This window comes from Anabrus simplex, chromosome 2, assembly GCF_040414725.1.
Source record: "Anabrus simplex isolate iqAnaSimp1 chromosome 2, ASM4041472v1, whole genome shotgun sequence".
NCBI classification, from domain to species: domain Eukaryota; kingdom Metazoa; phylum Arthropoda; class Insecta; order Orthoptera; family Tettigoniidae; genus Anabrus; species Anabrus simplex.
This window is the reverse complement of record NC_090266.1, coordinates 355,686,487-355,701,326: the sequence shown is the minus strand read 5'-3', so window position 1 is coordinate 355,701,326 and position 14,840 is coordinate 355,686,487. Positions and strand designations below refer to the sequence as shown.

The 14,840-nt window shown below is 40.2% G+C and overlaps 1 protein-coding gene across 1 annotated transcript in view; it reads right to left on the bottom strand.

The window, feature by feature from the left end:
• fzr (fizzy-related) overlaps positions 1-14,840 on the bottom strand; it is a 378,342-nt gene that overhangs the window by 152,574 nt on the left and 210,928 nt on the right. The window contains exon 7 of the mRNA XM_067139092.2: positions 9,846-10,070. Coding sequence (XP_066995193.1) covers positions 9,846-10,070 — 225 coding nt within the window. The remainder of the gene's footprint in view (positions 1-9,845; positions 10,071-14,840) is intronic.

Here is a 14,840-nt window from a genome sequence, read left to right as displayed (position 1 = left end):
TCCAATATCGACCAGAACAATTTCCCGTCGATTGGTTGAAGGAGGCCTGCACTCCCGGCGTCCGCTCAGAAGACTACCATTGACTCCACAGCATAGACGTGCACGCCTGGCATGGTGCCGGGCTAGAGCGACTTGGATGAGGGAATGGCGGAACGTCGTGTTCTCCGATGAGTCACGCTTCTGTTCTGTCAGTGATAGTCACCGCAGACGAGTGTGGCGTCGGCGTGGAGAACGGTCAAATCTGGCAGTAACTGTGGAGCGCCCTACCGCTAGACAACGCGGCATCATGGTTTGGGGCGCTATTGCGTATGATTCCACGTCACCTCTAGTGCGTATTCAAGGCACGTTAAATGCCCACCGCTACGTGCAGCATGTGCTGCAGCCGGTGGCACTCCCGTACCTTCAGGGGCTGCCCAATGCTCTGTTTCAGCAGGATAATGCCCGCCCACACACTGCTCGCATCTCCCAACAGGCTCTACGAGGTGTACAGATGCTTCCGTGGCCAGTGTACTCTCCGGATCTCTCACCAATCGAACACGTGTGGGATCTCATTGGACGCCGTTTGCAAACTCTGCCCCAGCCTCGTACGGACGAACAACTGTGGCAAATGGTTGACAGAGAATGGAGAACCATCCCTCAGGACACCATCCGCACTCTTATTGACTCTGTACCTCGACGTGTTTCTGCGTGCATCGCCGCTCGCGGTGGTCCTACATCCTAATGAGTCGATGCCGTGCGCATTGTGTAACCTGCATATCGGTTTGAAATAAACATCAATTATTCGTCCGTGCCGTCTCTGTTTTTTCCCCAACTTTCATCCCTTTCGAACCACTCCTCCTTGGTGTTGCATTTGCTCTGTCAGTCAGTGTATTAACAAAGCCAGAAGGAATAAGAAACAGATGGAAAGAGTATTTTCAGTAGTTGCTGAACATGAGAACTAATGACAGTCATTCAATGGACCAATGGAAAGGCAACTAGTTCATGAAGAAATGATAAAGAAATTACAATGAATGAAATTGAAATGGCAGTCAGAAAGATGAAGAATGGAAAAACTGCTGGAATAGATGAAATTTCAGTGGAGATGATCAAGGCAGCTGGACATATCAAGTTCTCAGGATTATCTGGGAGAATAAGAAGGTCCCTGAGGATTGGCAAAAAAGAATAATCATACAAATTTTCAAGAAAGGCAATAAGAAAGTATTGAAGAACTACAGGGGAATTGATATCTCACTTTGCTAAGTTAATGGAAAGGATACTGGAAAGTAGAATAAGGTTGAAAGGTTGAAAATCAGATACAGGAAAATCAGTTTGGTTTCAGAAGTGAAAGGTCAACAATAGAGTCCATTTTCATTATGAGACAACTAATGGAAAAGCAATGGGAGTATGGGAATGATATGGTAATGACATTCACTGACATTGGAAAGGCATATGACAGTGTCCCCAGGACTAAAGTTTGGGACAGTTGGTGCAAAAAAGAATTGGACAGGGATTAATAAAAATGACCATGGCAATGTACAAGGAATGTTGTAGTTGCCTGCAAACACAAGTTCGTTCAAAGTCACTAGTGGGCTGAGACAGGGAAGTGTTCTAACCACCAATACTGTTTACAGTAGTAATGGATGTTATCATGAAAACAGCAAAAGCAGCATACGGAGGAAGAGAAATGAACATGTTGTTATTTGCAGATGATCCTGTGATTCGGGGAGAAGAGGACATGAAGGTTCAAGAACAGTTGGATGTGGTGAATGGGAAGATCAAAGAATGTGGATTGAAAATAAGTGTAGAAAAGAGTAAAACTCTTGTTATGACTAGAGGGGAGAAAGAAGGGAAAGGTCAGATTAGACTTGCAGACAAGCCCCTGGAAGTAGTGGAGACGTTCAAATACCTGGGGAATGAATTAATGGAGAGTGCTCGACTGGATGCTGAAATTAGTAAGAGGATTCAAGCTGGAAGCTGTTTCTATTGTAGTGTAAGGAACATGTTATGGGACAAAGAAGTGCCAATGGAAGCAAAGGAAACTATGTATAAGATGTATTACGTACCCATAACAACTTACGGAGCAGAAATTTGGACAATGATGAAGAAGGACGAGAGTCGAATACAGGCAGCCGAAATGAAGTTCTTGAGGAGTATGATACAGAAGAGTAGAAGAGAGAAAATAAGGAATGAGAAAATCCGGGAAGAAATTGCAGTGGAAAAATGAATGGTAGAAAAGAGAAGAGCCGACTAAGATGGTTTGGTTCTGGACGGTTGATCGAACAGTATATATATATCAAGCTGTCAGTCAGTGAGCCACTCAGGTTGGACTCAAAGGCAAGTGATGGACTGCGAGTGACTGTTGGGCTCCGAGGTGGAGTCGGTGAGTTCAAGAGAGTGTATGTTATAGTGCGCAAGTCAGTATTGTTAACATCTGTACTTGTGGGAATCGACTTCAGGGTACTCTGCTATTAAGTGTTGTAGTGTCACTTGCTACTGTGTATAACTGTGTGTTGTGACTTACAGTGACAAGTAATTTACTCAAGGAAGTGAACGTGTTCTCGTGTGATATTTATTTCCGTCAAGTAAAATCGCATTTGAGAACTAAAGCGTAGAGCGAATGAGTGATGAAAGAATGCCAAAATAGGTGATGGAAATGCAAATTCTAGAAAGGTGAGGCCGCGGACGATCATGATTGAGATTGGAAGGACACAATCCAACTCAGTATTGGAGAAATAAACTTGGACTGGGACACAGTGTTGGAGGAGGAGTGGTGGAAGGACTGAAGAAAGTGGAGAGGAACCATATTTGCCCTTAGCTGGCAACAGCTGGGTAATGGGAAATGATGACAATGATGATGATATTATGATGGGGTCGCCACTCCCATAGACATGTTATACCTACTGCCAGGTGTAACTTTAGGCTGGCTGCTCTTCAGGAGTACAGACGCCTTTTGCAACTGCTTCACTGAAGTACAGATATTCCTGGTAGGAGAACGTTCTTCCATTTTATCTGCCGTTGTGAATGGAGTCCTCTTCCGCCATCTAAATCATTGACCATGTCCTCCTTTCTGGTGAATTTAGGTTTCATCTCCTACGCAAAGGCTTTGCTTGGCCTCCAAAGGGAGGGTTCCTCTGCCCATAGCTCTTGGTTCTCCCTTTTGGTGTCAAGTTTGGTAATGGCCGCTTAACTCTCACCCAGATAGTCGCAGGCAGTACAGTCTACTGTCACATATGATAGAAGAATGATCCTGACCTGACCATTCTACAGTATATAACGTTATTTCTCATAAAATTATTATAAAAGTATAGGGACAAAACCTTGAGATTGTGGAGAGCTTCAAGTACTTGAGAAGGGAACTGATGCAGGATGCAGGGCTGTACGTGGAAATCAGTAAGACTCTCACCCAGATAGTCGCAGGCAGTACAGTCTACTGTCACATATGATAGAAGAATGATCCTGACCTGACCATTCTACAGTATATAACGTTATTTCTCATAAAATTATTATAAAAGTATAGGGACAAAACCTTGAGATTGTGGAGAGCTTCAAGTACTTCAGAAGGGAACTGATGGAGGATGCAGGGCTGTACGTGGAAATCAGTAAGAGGATTCAACATTCTGTCAGAGTTTGAGAAATCTGGTGTGGAGGAAGGAAGTACTAATGAAGTGTAAAGAGGTGATGTACAGGTTCTTTCTTATAAACGCAGACCCTCCAGCGGAGTTTTACTGTCGGAGCTCTAAGTAGCTGTACGGGAGGCGTGCAAATATTTCTTGACCTTGTAAGGAGTGTGCACGTGTTTGACCTAGCACCAGTAGTCAGTCTGAATCTCAGCTGTTAACATGGTGAGACAGTTATCACTGCAACACCGTATTTTCATATGTAAAATTTATTTTAAGTAGGAGTCAGCTCGACGGGTACGTGATGCATTTGTTCAGCAATTTCCTGGTGAAGTGCCGCCTTCATGAGCACAGATTCACGTAATTTTAAATAAATTTGAAACTACTGGCTCAGTGCTCAAAAACGTGCGTGCACAAGAACAGTTTTAACAAAGGAAAAGCTAGATGAATTTGGTGTGAATCTTGAACGGTCACCGAATAAATCACTCACAAAATTAGCACTACAAGTAGGGGTTTCTGTTTCTTCTGCACGCAGAGCTACAAAGCTGTTACACATCAAACCGTACAGGTTTACACAGGCCCATTGTTTAAAATCTGCTGATCCAGCCACAAGAGTGAGATATTGCGAGTGGTATCTTGCATCATTGAATGATCATTTATTCGACCCACAGCTTGTGTTCTTTTCGGATGAGGCCTGGTTTCATCTTAATGGCCATGTGAACAGTCATAACTCCATGTCTTTCTTTGATTTCTGTAGTAAACTGGTAGAGTGTTCATGTTATAGTTTTTAAATGCCCTTGGTTTTGCTGATTTGCCGATAACAATTAGGGGTAATTTATTTGTTCCTGCAGCATTACTACACGCTAATACAGTAACATGTTCCTTACTCATCTTAAACCCAGGTGCACGAGACTCCTCCGCAGACGCAAGGCTTTTACTGGGAAGGGACTCGAAATTTAAACCCGCTGCATCGGCGTTATACACTCGTTGCAGTGAATAATTTCCCGATGCTACCAAGTCATTAAATTCACTGATGTAATCTTCTGCAGCGGCATGATCACCTGATAACTGTTCTCCTATTATTGCCTTTTCTTCTATCTATCGAACCATCCAGTACTGGCAGTGAATGAAACATCTCCATTCAATAATGTATTTATATGACGCGCCTTTTTTTGAACAAGAGGTCCACTTAACGGAGTACACAAGAACATAGTTTATCCGGCCCTCATTAATCCGGATCTCCGGTTTATCAGGATCGAAAATAATACTTTATTTTTACTTGTTGAGTATTTCTTTTATGGCGTCGTCTCTTCTTGAATGTCTTTTCTGCCAAGGACAGTTAAGGACAGGAATTGGAAGTAATTCGGCCAGGGTCTATCAAAGGTACCGTCCTGGCATTCACCTGGAATTGAGAATGGTAAACCGTGGAAAACCATTCCCAGGACAGCTGAGGTGGGACTCGAACCCACGCTCTTCTGAATGCAACGTACCATTAATTCACTGATGGTGAATTTGAAAATAAAACCAGCGCTCCATCAAAAGAAAGAATGACTCATAGAGAGGCAACAACGCAGCTGGACAAACTGATGGCCTAGTTAGAATACTTGACTGAAACCACATCAACAGAACTGTTGTCAGTGAAACGTCTTTGTGATCGTGCCGCCTGCAAACGCTATACAAATGTAAAACAGAAAATAAAACTCGCACATTATTCTAGAGCACAAAATAGAGTCGTAAATGTATGAAAAGTGTTTTTATATTTTTTTTGTACAATTGAAAAAAGGTATTTACTGTACAACTTACGTTAATAGATTATATAACATGTACTGTATTTGTTTTTTTAGTTTTCCGGATTATCCGGATTTTTGATAATCCGGATCAGTTCCGGTTCCACTTAATCCGGATAAACAAGGTCCTTGTGTACCTTTTTGTGTCTCCTGTGAAAACCATAAAAAAAGCACTTCATCAAGTTTATTGAATTTGAACACTTTTGATGTTTGGCGGATTTTAAGGATGTCTGTTGACGATGCTGTGCAAAACTGTTCAATTTTAGAACGGTTTCTCTTCCAGTCGGAAATCGTAGCTTTTCCAACACCAAACTCGACAGATAATTTTGATGCACTGTCACCCTTATCCAACCGTTTCAGCACTTCAAGTTTTCCTTAAGAGTACAAGACCTGTGCTTTCATTTGCTTGCCATTTTTAAGCCTTAACTTAATCGAATTTATCACAGTATAGCGCTACTAATATGCTGAGACAAAGCGAGTAGGTAACTGAGGATGCAGAATCACCTAGAGACCTTCACAACTGTGGTGTGCTGCGGTGAGTCACGGCAGAACTATTCAATAAACATCACAAGCAGCTCTTCGCATGCTGGGCACAATGCAAAAGTGTAACCCGTTACCGTATTTTAGCAGTTTTAGGAGAAAAGTTTTAACCTAGTTTTAGTCGTTTTCTCCTCTACAGATTCTTAGCTACCCTACTGTAATTTTATAAAGTATTTTATTAATTTAACTGCTAAAGAATGGACATTTCAAATTACAGTATGTACGGTACTGTAATGTAGAAACTATTTTCCTCAGACGGCTGAGGCTCTGGCCTTCTGACCCCAACTTGGCAGGTTTGATCCTTGCTCAGTCCGGTGGGTTTTGAAGGTGTTCAAATACGTCAGCCTCGTGTAAGTAGATTTACTGGCACGTAAAAGAACTCCTGCGGGAAAAAATCCCAGCACCTTGGCGCCTCCAGAAACTCTAAGAGTAGTTAGCGGGACGTAAAAACAATAACATTATTATTAGAAAATATTTTCCGGTTAATCCGAACAGATTCCGGTCCCAATTAGTTTAGATTAACGAGACTCTACTGTACTAAAAACAATCAATTTTCACTGTAGGCTGATCGTGAATATAAATGCCATTGTTTCCAGCAATACTTCACCAAACGATTATACAGTGAAAGCGGTATAAACCGGACCCTGAATAAACAGGAAATCTGCCTTAAAATGACTCTTTCTATGGTCCCATGAAGCCATATGGCACTACGCAGCCTAAAATGGAATCTGTCCAATGCGGACATGGACTAATATTTCCAGCCCTGTGTGGTCATGATCTCTAAATAAAATGGAACTCCTGGCAATGTAATGTTAAAAGTAACACATACAATAGAAACGGCAAGCAAGGAATTCTACCATGCAACAGATTTCTGTGTTGTTGTTTTTTTTTTTTTTGTTCTTATACTGTAATTAATTTAGGGGCTCATAACCATTGCTGGAGTCAGTAATGTGACAGTATTCATCCAGCTGAACTTATCACCTCCCCTTCCCCCAAGGTGCTGGAATTCTAGACTTCCTAATAAGAGAACGCATGTCTCAATATAGCAGTGCACTTTCAACAGAGCTGCCCTGATTTTCTACCAGTGCTTGTTCTGTAGTACGAGTGATGTTGAGTTGTACTCGTTATTCTGTAGTTTGTTCAGTGTATATGGTGGGGAGGAAACATAAAATTCTATGCCTTGATGGAAAAGTTCAGCTCATAGAAGCAAACAGTGAAAATCAGAAGCAGTTGGTGAAATCTCTTCCAAGTGTTATTTCAATATGGAAAACCACAGGTATATGATACACTTAAGAGGAAGGAAGAAGGTGGAGAAACGCACTACAAGACTTATAAGTAGTACAGTACTTACATGTAGTGTAACATTTGTTCGTTTCAAAGAAAATTCTCCAAAATCATTTTTTCAATACATGGAATGAAATAGGAACAGAGCAAGCTTTAAATGTTGGTTAACCTTACATGAAATGTTAAGCCCTAAAATGGAAATAATTTCTGATCCCTAGCAATTCTGGTTTAGACAGATTTTACTGTATAAACCTTTTTACTAAGATACTATATAGAATGATATATACCTGGATACTAACCAGTCGGATGAACAGGCAGGTTTTCGTTCTGGATTTTGTACAATTGACCATCTTCATGTTGTAAATCAGGTCATTAAAAAAATACAAGCAATACAACAAGTAATTGTATATAGCCTTTGTTGATTTCATCAAAGTTTTAGATATAGTCGAACATTCATGTGTTTCAAGTGCTTTATCGCCTGGTTCCTGTAGTCATGTAGTCATGTAGTCACCATCGGTTCAGAAGGCCCTGGATTTGATTCCCGGCTGGGTCGAAGATTTTAACGTGAATTGGTTATTTCCCCTGACTGGGCGACTGGGTGTTTGTACTGTCCCAAACCTTCCTGCAAGTCACATATCACGCACAACACTATCCTCCACTACAAGAACATGCAGTTCCCATACACAGCAGATGCTGCCTTACCCCTGTTGGAGGGTCTGTCTTACAAAGGCTGCACCAGGCTAGAAATAGCTACACAAAATTATTATTTGTGCATTATACAAGCAAGGAGTGCCAAAAACCTACACAATAATTCTTCAAAAAATTTATCATCTAAGTAAAATGAGAGTAAAGCTTGAGTCAGCTTGAAGGACCTTTAAAACTGGGAGAGAGGAGTCGACCAAGGTGATCCCATATTGCCTAGGCTAGCTATTAACTTGTCTACCGGTGAATGCGTTTCAAGACTTGGACTCGGATGAAAAATAAGGCATAAGTATCAATTGCTGAAAACTTTTTAACTTGAGATTTGCAGATGATATCCTGTTTTCAGAAAATTTCTCAGACCTTCAGTTTACGTTGAGCAACTTGTATGAGCACAGTAAGCAGGTCGGATTACTCATGAATGAAGCCAAGACCATGTTAATGACAAACAACCTTGGGGAGCTAATAACAGAGAGACACTAAAATATGTTCAATATGTTTATTTACGTCAGATGGTGTCCTTTCAGAGCAAGCTCGATGAGGATTTTTTTTCTATTGGCTTTACGTGGCACCGACACAGATATGTCTTATGGCGACGATGGGATAGGAAAGACGTGGGAATTGGAAGGAAGCGGCCGTGCCCTTAATTAAGGTACAGCCCCGGCATTTGCCTGGTGTGAAAATGGGAAACCACGGAAAAACATCTTCAGGGCTGCCGACAGTTAGGGCTCAAACCCACTATCTCCCGATTACTGGATACTGGCTGCACTTAAGCGACTGCAGCTATCAAGCTCGGTGCTCGATGAAGAGATCAGAAGAAGAACAGTGAGTGTCTAGAAGAAATACTGGTCAATTACTGTAGATTCATTCTCAAGAATGATTATTATCCATTTAACATCAAGAGGGAAGTAATGGACACTTGCTTTCTGTCCATTCTCATATATGGTGGCGAGACATGGTCCCTAACCCAAATATAGGACAATCAACTTCTAGTCTATCAGCGGAGGATGGAAAGAAACTTACCAGGTGTTTCTCTAAATGTCTTCGAAAAATGGACTAAAAGATGTATGAAAGGAGGTATTGGTCCAAGAGATGGAGCCAAGCTGGGCAGGTAACAAGATCTAATCCCCAGAAATGTACCAAGACAAGAACAGAATGGTATCAGAGAGATGAACAACAGAGTCTAGGTGGTCAGATATTGTGAGGCAAACTGTGGTACAAGTAAGGATGGGAAATGCCCAACATAGAAGAACCTGGAAAGCGATGAGGGAGGCCTTCGTTCCAAGAGAGGATTGATTCAGCTCTGATGATGATAGTGAAAATATGGTTCTGACTACTCTTCTGTTATCTGAAACCACACTGGTTTTCATCCAGCTCATTCTCAACCACTGATCGCACATTCCTTTCTAAAACACCTTGCTTGCTCTTGGGATTTCTCTGTTCCTTTACTTGAAAGCTGGTACAACTAATGCATTTGTCCAATCAGTAGGTATCTTATCCAAATTCTATGCTAATCTTACTTCTCTACAAAGCTACTTTATCCCAGTCTTTGCTGTTTCAGTTCTGTTTGTTCCTGCTAACGCATGCAATTTCATTTAGATACTAATTTTTATGAAACACTGATGATGAATATATTTCAATGTAATTCCTCTTACAGGGAAGGAGAATAAAATATTAAAACATGTAGAAACAAGTGAGGAGGTGGACTTCAGTCAGATTCTATGTGATTTAATATCACTTGACATGTTGCTATTCTATTATTGAGAAATGATCTAGCGAGTTAGTTTCAGCCAGGTTGTCATTAACAAGGAAAGTAAGTCTGGTTCTATTGTATTTCTGTTAGATATGCTTTTTGTTTGAAAGACTTTTCATTTAACTGTCTGATGAAACAGCTCAATCTACTACTCAAACATCAAAAAATCAACAATTATCTACTTACTTCCTGTCGATGGCCAACTAGCCTTCGCTCCGCAACAACACCAGGTGTTCGAACATCACGTTGTAAAATCAAACGATCTCTACTTCCAGATGATAAGACATCTCCATTCCATGCTAAAGCACCAACACGTGCAGAATGGCCCTGCATTTTATTTACTTGTTTATTTACAGCCACATCCCAAACTTGCACGTATCCATGATGAGTACCAACAGCAACTAGATTACCCTATTGGAGACAATGAAAATAATGTTACAGAAACATGGAAAAATTGTGCACAACACAAGAAATATACAGCTTGAAGTGAACTTGATAATAATAATAATAATAATAATAATAATAATAATAATAATAATAATAATAATAATAATAATAATAATAATAATAATAATAATATATTATAATATATATATTATAATAATATATAATAATATAATAATAATATAATATAATATAATATAATATAATATAATATAATATAATATATTATTATTATTATTATTATTATTATTATTATTTTACATCACACCAACTACATTTATGGTTTCCAGAGATTCTGAAGTGTCAGAATTCCATCCCACGTGATTTTTTTATATGCCGGTAAATCTACCAAGTCGAGGGTGGCATATCAGTACTTTCAGATAATAATGGACTGAGCTCTTCTGTCTAAGCACCTCAGGCCAGTTGAAAAAAATCTATTATTGTTACCTTTCCTACTGAAGTTTATACAAACTAACCAAAACTGACTATAGCAAAAGAGTAGATGAAACAACCCTGAAGTCAAAATTAATTAAGCATAATCTCCAACTGCCACAGAAATTTTACTACATGTCTAACAACTAAACGTTTGATCCGCTCAACCACTGTCAATTACATGTCAATTATATTTTTGTAGATTATAGGAAAATTATACTAATTCTATTCCCATTTTCTTTTACCGCCTGTTAATCTGTCAATAGCTTTAATATCTTGGATGAAATTAAGCTAACGAATAATTTACACTAACTGACAAAGAACGCTTTGATCTCAAAGATTAAATATAATCAATAAGATCACTACTATGCTTCATCATGTGAAAGCCTTCAAAATAAAATTTCAACTTTGTGAATTGCAAATAAAAACCAAATACTTAGTACATTTTCCAGCCCAGAATAAGCAAGGGTAACGATAAAATTTTTGAAAACTATACATAAATTAGGAGGGTACTTGGAATGAGGAGATAAAGGCTAATTTAGGAATGAACTCGATGGATGAAACTGTACGCATAAACCGGCTTTGGTGGTGGGGTCATGTGAGGCAAATGGAGGAGGATAGGTTACCTAGGAGAATAATTGACTCTGCTATGGAGGGTAAGAGAAGTAGAGGGAGACCAAGACGACGATAGTTAGATTCGGTTTCTAACGATTTAAAGATAAGAGGTATAGAACTAAGTGAGGCCATAACACTAGTTGCAAATCGAGGATTGTGGCAATGTTTAGTAAATTCACAGAGGCTTGCAGACTGAATGCTGAAAGGCATAACAGTCTATAATGATAATGTATGTATGTACTGTATGTATGTATGTATGTATGTATGTATGTATGTATGTATGTATGTACATGAATTATACCAGAACTAAGAAACATAATTCCATACCAGATTTCAAAACTTCAAGAAGAATGACGTAAGTTTTGACCTGTTTCCTTCCCAATTTTACAGAAAATTGCTCAGAGCTTCAATTTATGTTGAGCAACTTGCATGAGCACAGTAAGCAGATGGGATTACTCATGAATGAAGCCAAGACCATGTTAATGACAAACAACCCTGGGGAGCCAATAACAGAGAGACAGTAAAATATGTTCAATATGTTTATTTAGGTCAGATGGTGTCCTTTCAGAGCAAGCTCGATGAAGATTTTTTTTTTGCTATTTGCTTTACGTCGCACTGACACAGATATGTCTTATGGCGACGATGGGATAGGAAAGGCCTAGGAGTTGGAAGGAAGCGCATGGCCGTAATGAAGGTACAGCCCCAGCATTTGCCTGGTGTGAAAATGGGAAACCACGCAAAACCATCTTCAAGGCTACTGACAGTGGGAGTCGAACCCACTACCTCCCAGATGCAAGCTCACAGCCGCGCGCCCCTAACCGCACGGCCAACTTGCCCGGTGGTCCATGTATTCAATACACAATATAATCTCCCTTGATTACATATACATAATTCTTTTGAAGTTTTTAAGGTTTTCCCACAGCCAGAGCCGTGCCTAATTTACATAAAACCAGAGTCCTCGTTAGACCTATTTTTAATTTCAGAAATAGTCCGTCCTATAAAATTTTGCAATTTATACACATTTTTTTTAAGAAACATTGTTTTTATAACAAATCTCCTTTAAAAAATTCCATAGGCTTCTGCAAAACATGAAAGAATTTTAAAGTATTACCAAACCATATCACATGTTCTTTTGATATTAGAAACATGTATTCAAATATTCTGGTAAAAGAAAACAGTTAACAATCATTAAAGATAATGTAGTAAGTCAAGGCCACCTTAGCAGACTAGAAATAGACTAATTCATGAAATTTCTGGAATTCATACTTAATAATATTTTCTTCATTTTCAACCAAAAAATTTATCGTCAAAAAGGTCTGGCCTCAGGTATTTTGGCTGATATTCATCTCGACCATCTAGAACAACAATAAATAGAGAGGTGGATGATCCGCCTAGTCAATACTATATGTTAATTTTTTTAAACGTTTACCTTTCACCTTAACATTATGTCTAGTACATGTTTCGAGGATATGCACATTCTCTTCTTCAGCTAGTTAAATTAAAATTCCTGTATACAATAAGACCTGGTGAAAATGGGGGCTCCATTAAGAAATCTAAAACTATGACCAGTACAATTATCGAAGCCTGCTCCCCCCATGTGGCAATCAGCCTATTCTACATTCCCTCCGACATGCTATTAGTTCTAAGAAGAGGTATGTGGTAGTGAGCTCCGCTGTCAGCATATCATTGGTATGCAGGACAAACAGGATCGGTCCTATTAGTGAGCCTTGGGCTACGCCCGCTCTAATTTTTCGCGTACTTGATAGAGTATTATGTACGTCTACTTGAAATTTCCTGTTTTTTAGGTAAGACTTAATTAGCCTTACATATCCAGGATGGAACTCGTAGTCTATCAGTTTTGCCAGCAGGCCATCATGCCATACTTTAAAAAGGCTTTTTGTATGTCTAAGAATACCATGCCTGTGTCCCTTCGCTTGTTAAACCCGATCGTGGCATGTTCTAAGAACCGCGTGAGGAGCTGTGTGGAGGAATGTCTGTTACGGAACCCAAATTGTTCGTTACTTAGTATTCTTTTCTCCTTGATGTGGGCTATGAGCCTTTTTAGCAGTATTTTCTCAAATACTTTGCTTATGGCTGTTAGTAGACTTATGGGTCAATAGTTGTTGGGATCCGATTTATCTTTCCCTGACTTCCCGAATACAAGGATTTTCGCTAATTTCCATTGTTCTGGGAAGTATTGCAACTTAAGCATGGCATTGAGTATGCTGGTAATTATTGTGAGAGCATTGTTGTTTAGTTTCTTGAGAACTATGTTCATGATGTCATCTGGCTCGGCGGCCCTTTTGGGGTTGAGGTGATCAATGATCCATTTTATTTCGTTGATATTGGTCTTTTTAATGCCTGGCCTCAGTGCGTTGTTAAGAAATTCCTCTACCTTTGCTTCAATTTGCCGCATGAATTCAGGGTCTGAAGGGTCGTCATTCGGTGTGAATGCCACCTCCAATGCATCAGCTATGACTTCGGCCTTCTCCCGTGTGTCGAATACTGATCCATTCCGTCCCTTGATGGTTGGAATTACGTGTGCTCGCATGTGAAGTGTCTTGCTAATTGCCAGACTGGTCTAGTGTTCGTGTCGAATTTTTGCAGCTTGTTGTTCCATTCGTTGGACCGGTGTTCTTTTAGGGCATTTTGAATTTCAGTGTTCTGCTGATTTTTCATTTCCCTGTCTATGTTGTAGTGGTATCGGGCCCAGCTACGCCTATGCCGGTTCCTTCTTCGCATGAGATCCTTTATGTTGTTTGGGATATCGAATGTGTGTTCCTTATATGTGTGGGTGGGTACGCTCGCTTCCGTTGCTGTTTGTATCACTTTGTTGAGGGTTGTGATTGTCTCCTCAATATCGGCGGGGCTTTCAGGGGTGGTATTTTCTATTCCCTGTAACAGCGAATCAAGTTTCCTTACGAACTTGTCCCATTTGGCTGCTTTATAGTTTAGCCTTCGCTTGGGATTTAGCTTGTATCCCTCAGGGTCAGCATTTAGTGTTAGAAGTACTGGTTGGTGTCTTGATGCTAGGTCATTGATCACCTTCATACTGTATTCTAGAGGTTTGTGACTGAGTAGGGCAATGTCTAGAAAATCAGAAGTCTGCCCTCTCGGAACTAGAAAGGTGGGTTCCTTGGGTGCTGCTATTATGTATTCGCGGGCGATCATATGTTTGTATAGTGTGGTGCCTTGTTTATTAGGCTTAAGACAACCCCAGCTTTCATGTCTAGGAGTACATCAATGTCGCCTGTGTTGACTGTCCTTGGGGGGGGGGGAGTACGTTGCTATGACGTTGATTAACGTCCCACGTACTAGTAGGAGTATTCCGCATGCTTCCATTGCCACTAATTCTGGGACTTCGAGCTCCATGTGTTTTAGGTCCTTTCTTACCAGGACTGCCACTCCGCCTCTGGGTGAGGGTCTGTCGTACTTGTGTACTGTGTAGCCTTTAACTGTTAGTTTCGAGCCTGGGGCGAGAAATATCTCCGCGATTAGCGCTACGTGTATTTCGTGCTTTACTAGGAAGGCTTCGATATCTCCATGATTAGCGCTACGTGTATTTCGCGCTTTACTAGGAAGGCTTCGAGTTCTATTTTTTTTTTGTTGTTGCATATTCCTTCACAATTCCAAATTAGAACTCGCAGCCCGTGTGTGTTGTGTGTATTTATGTGATGTGTCTTTTGTGCA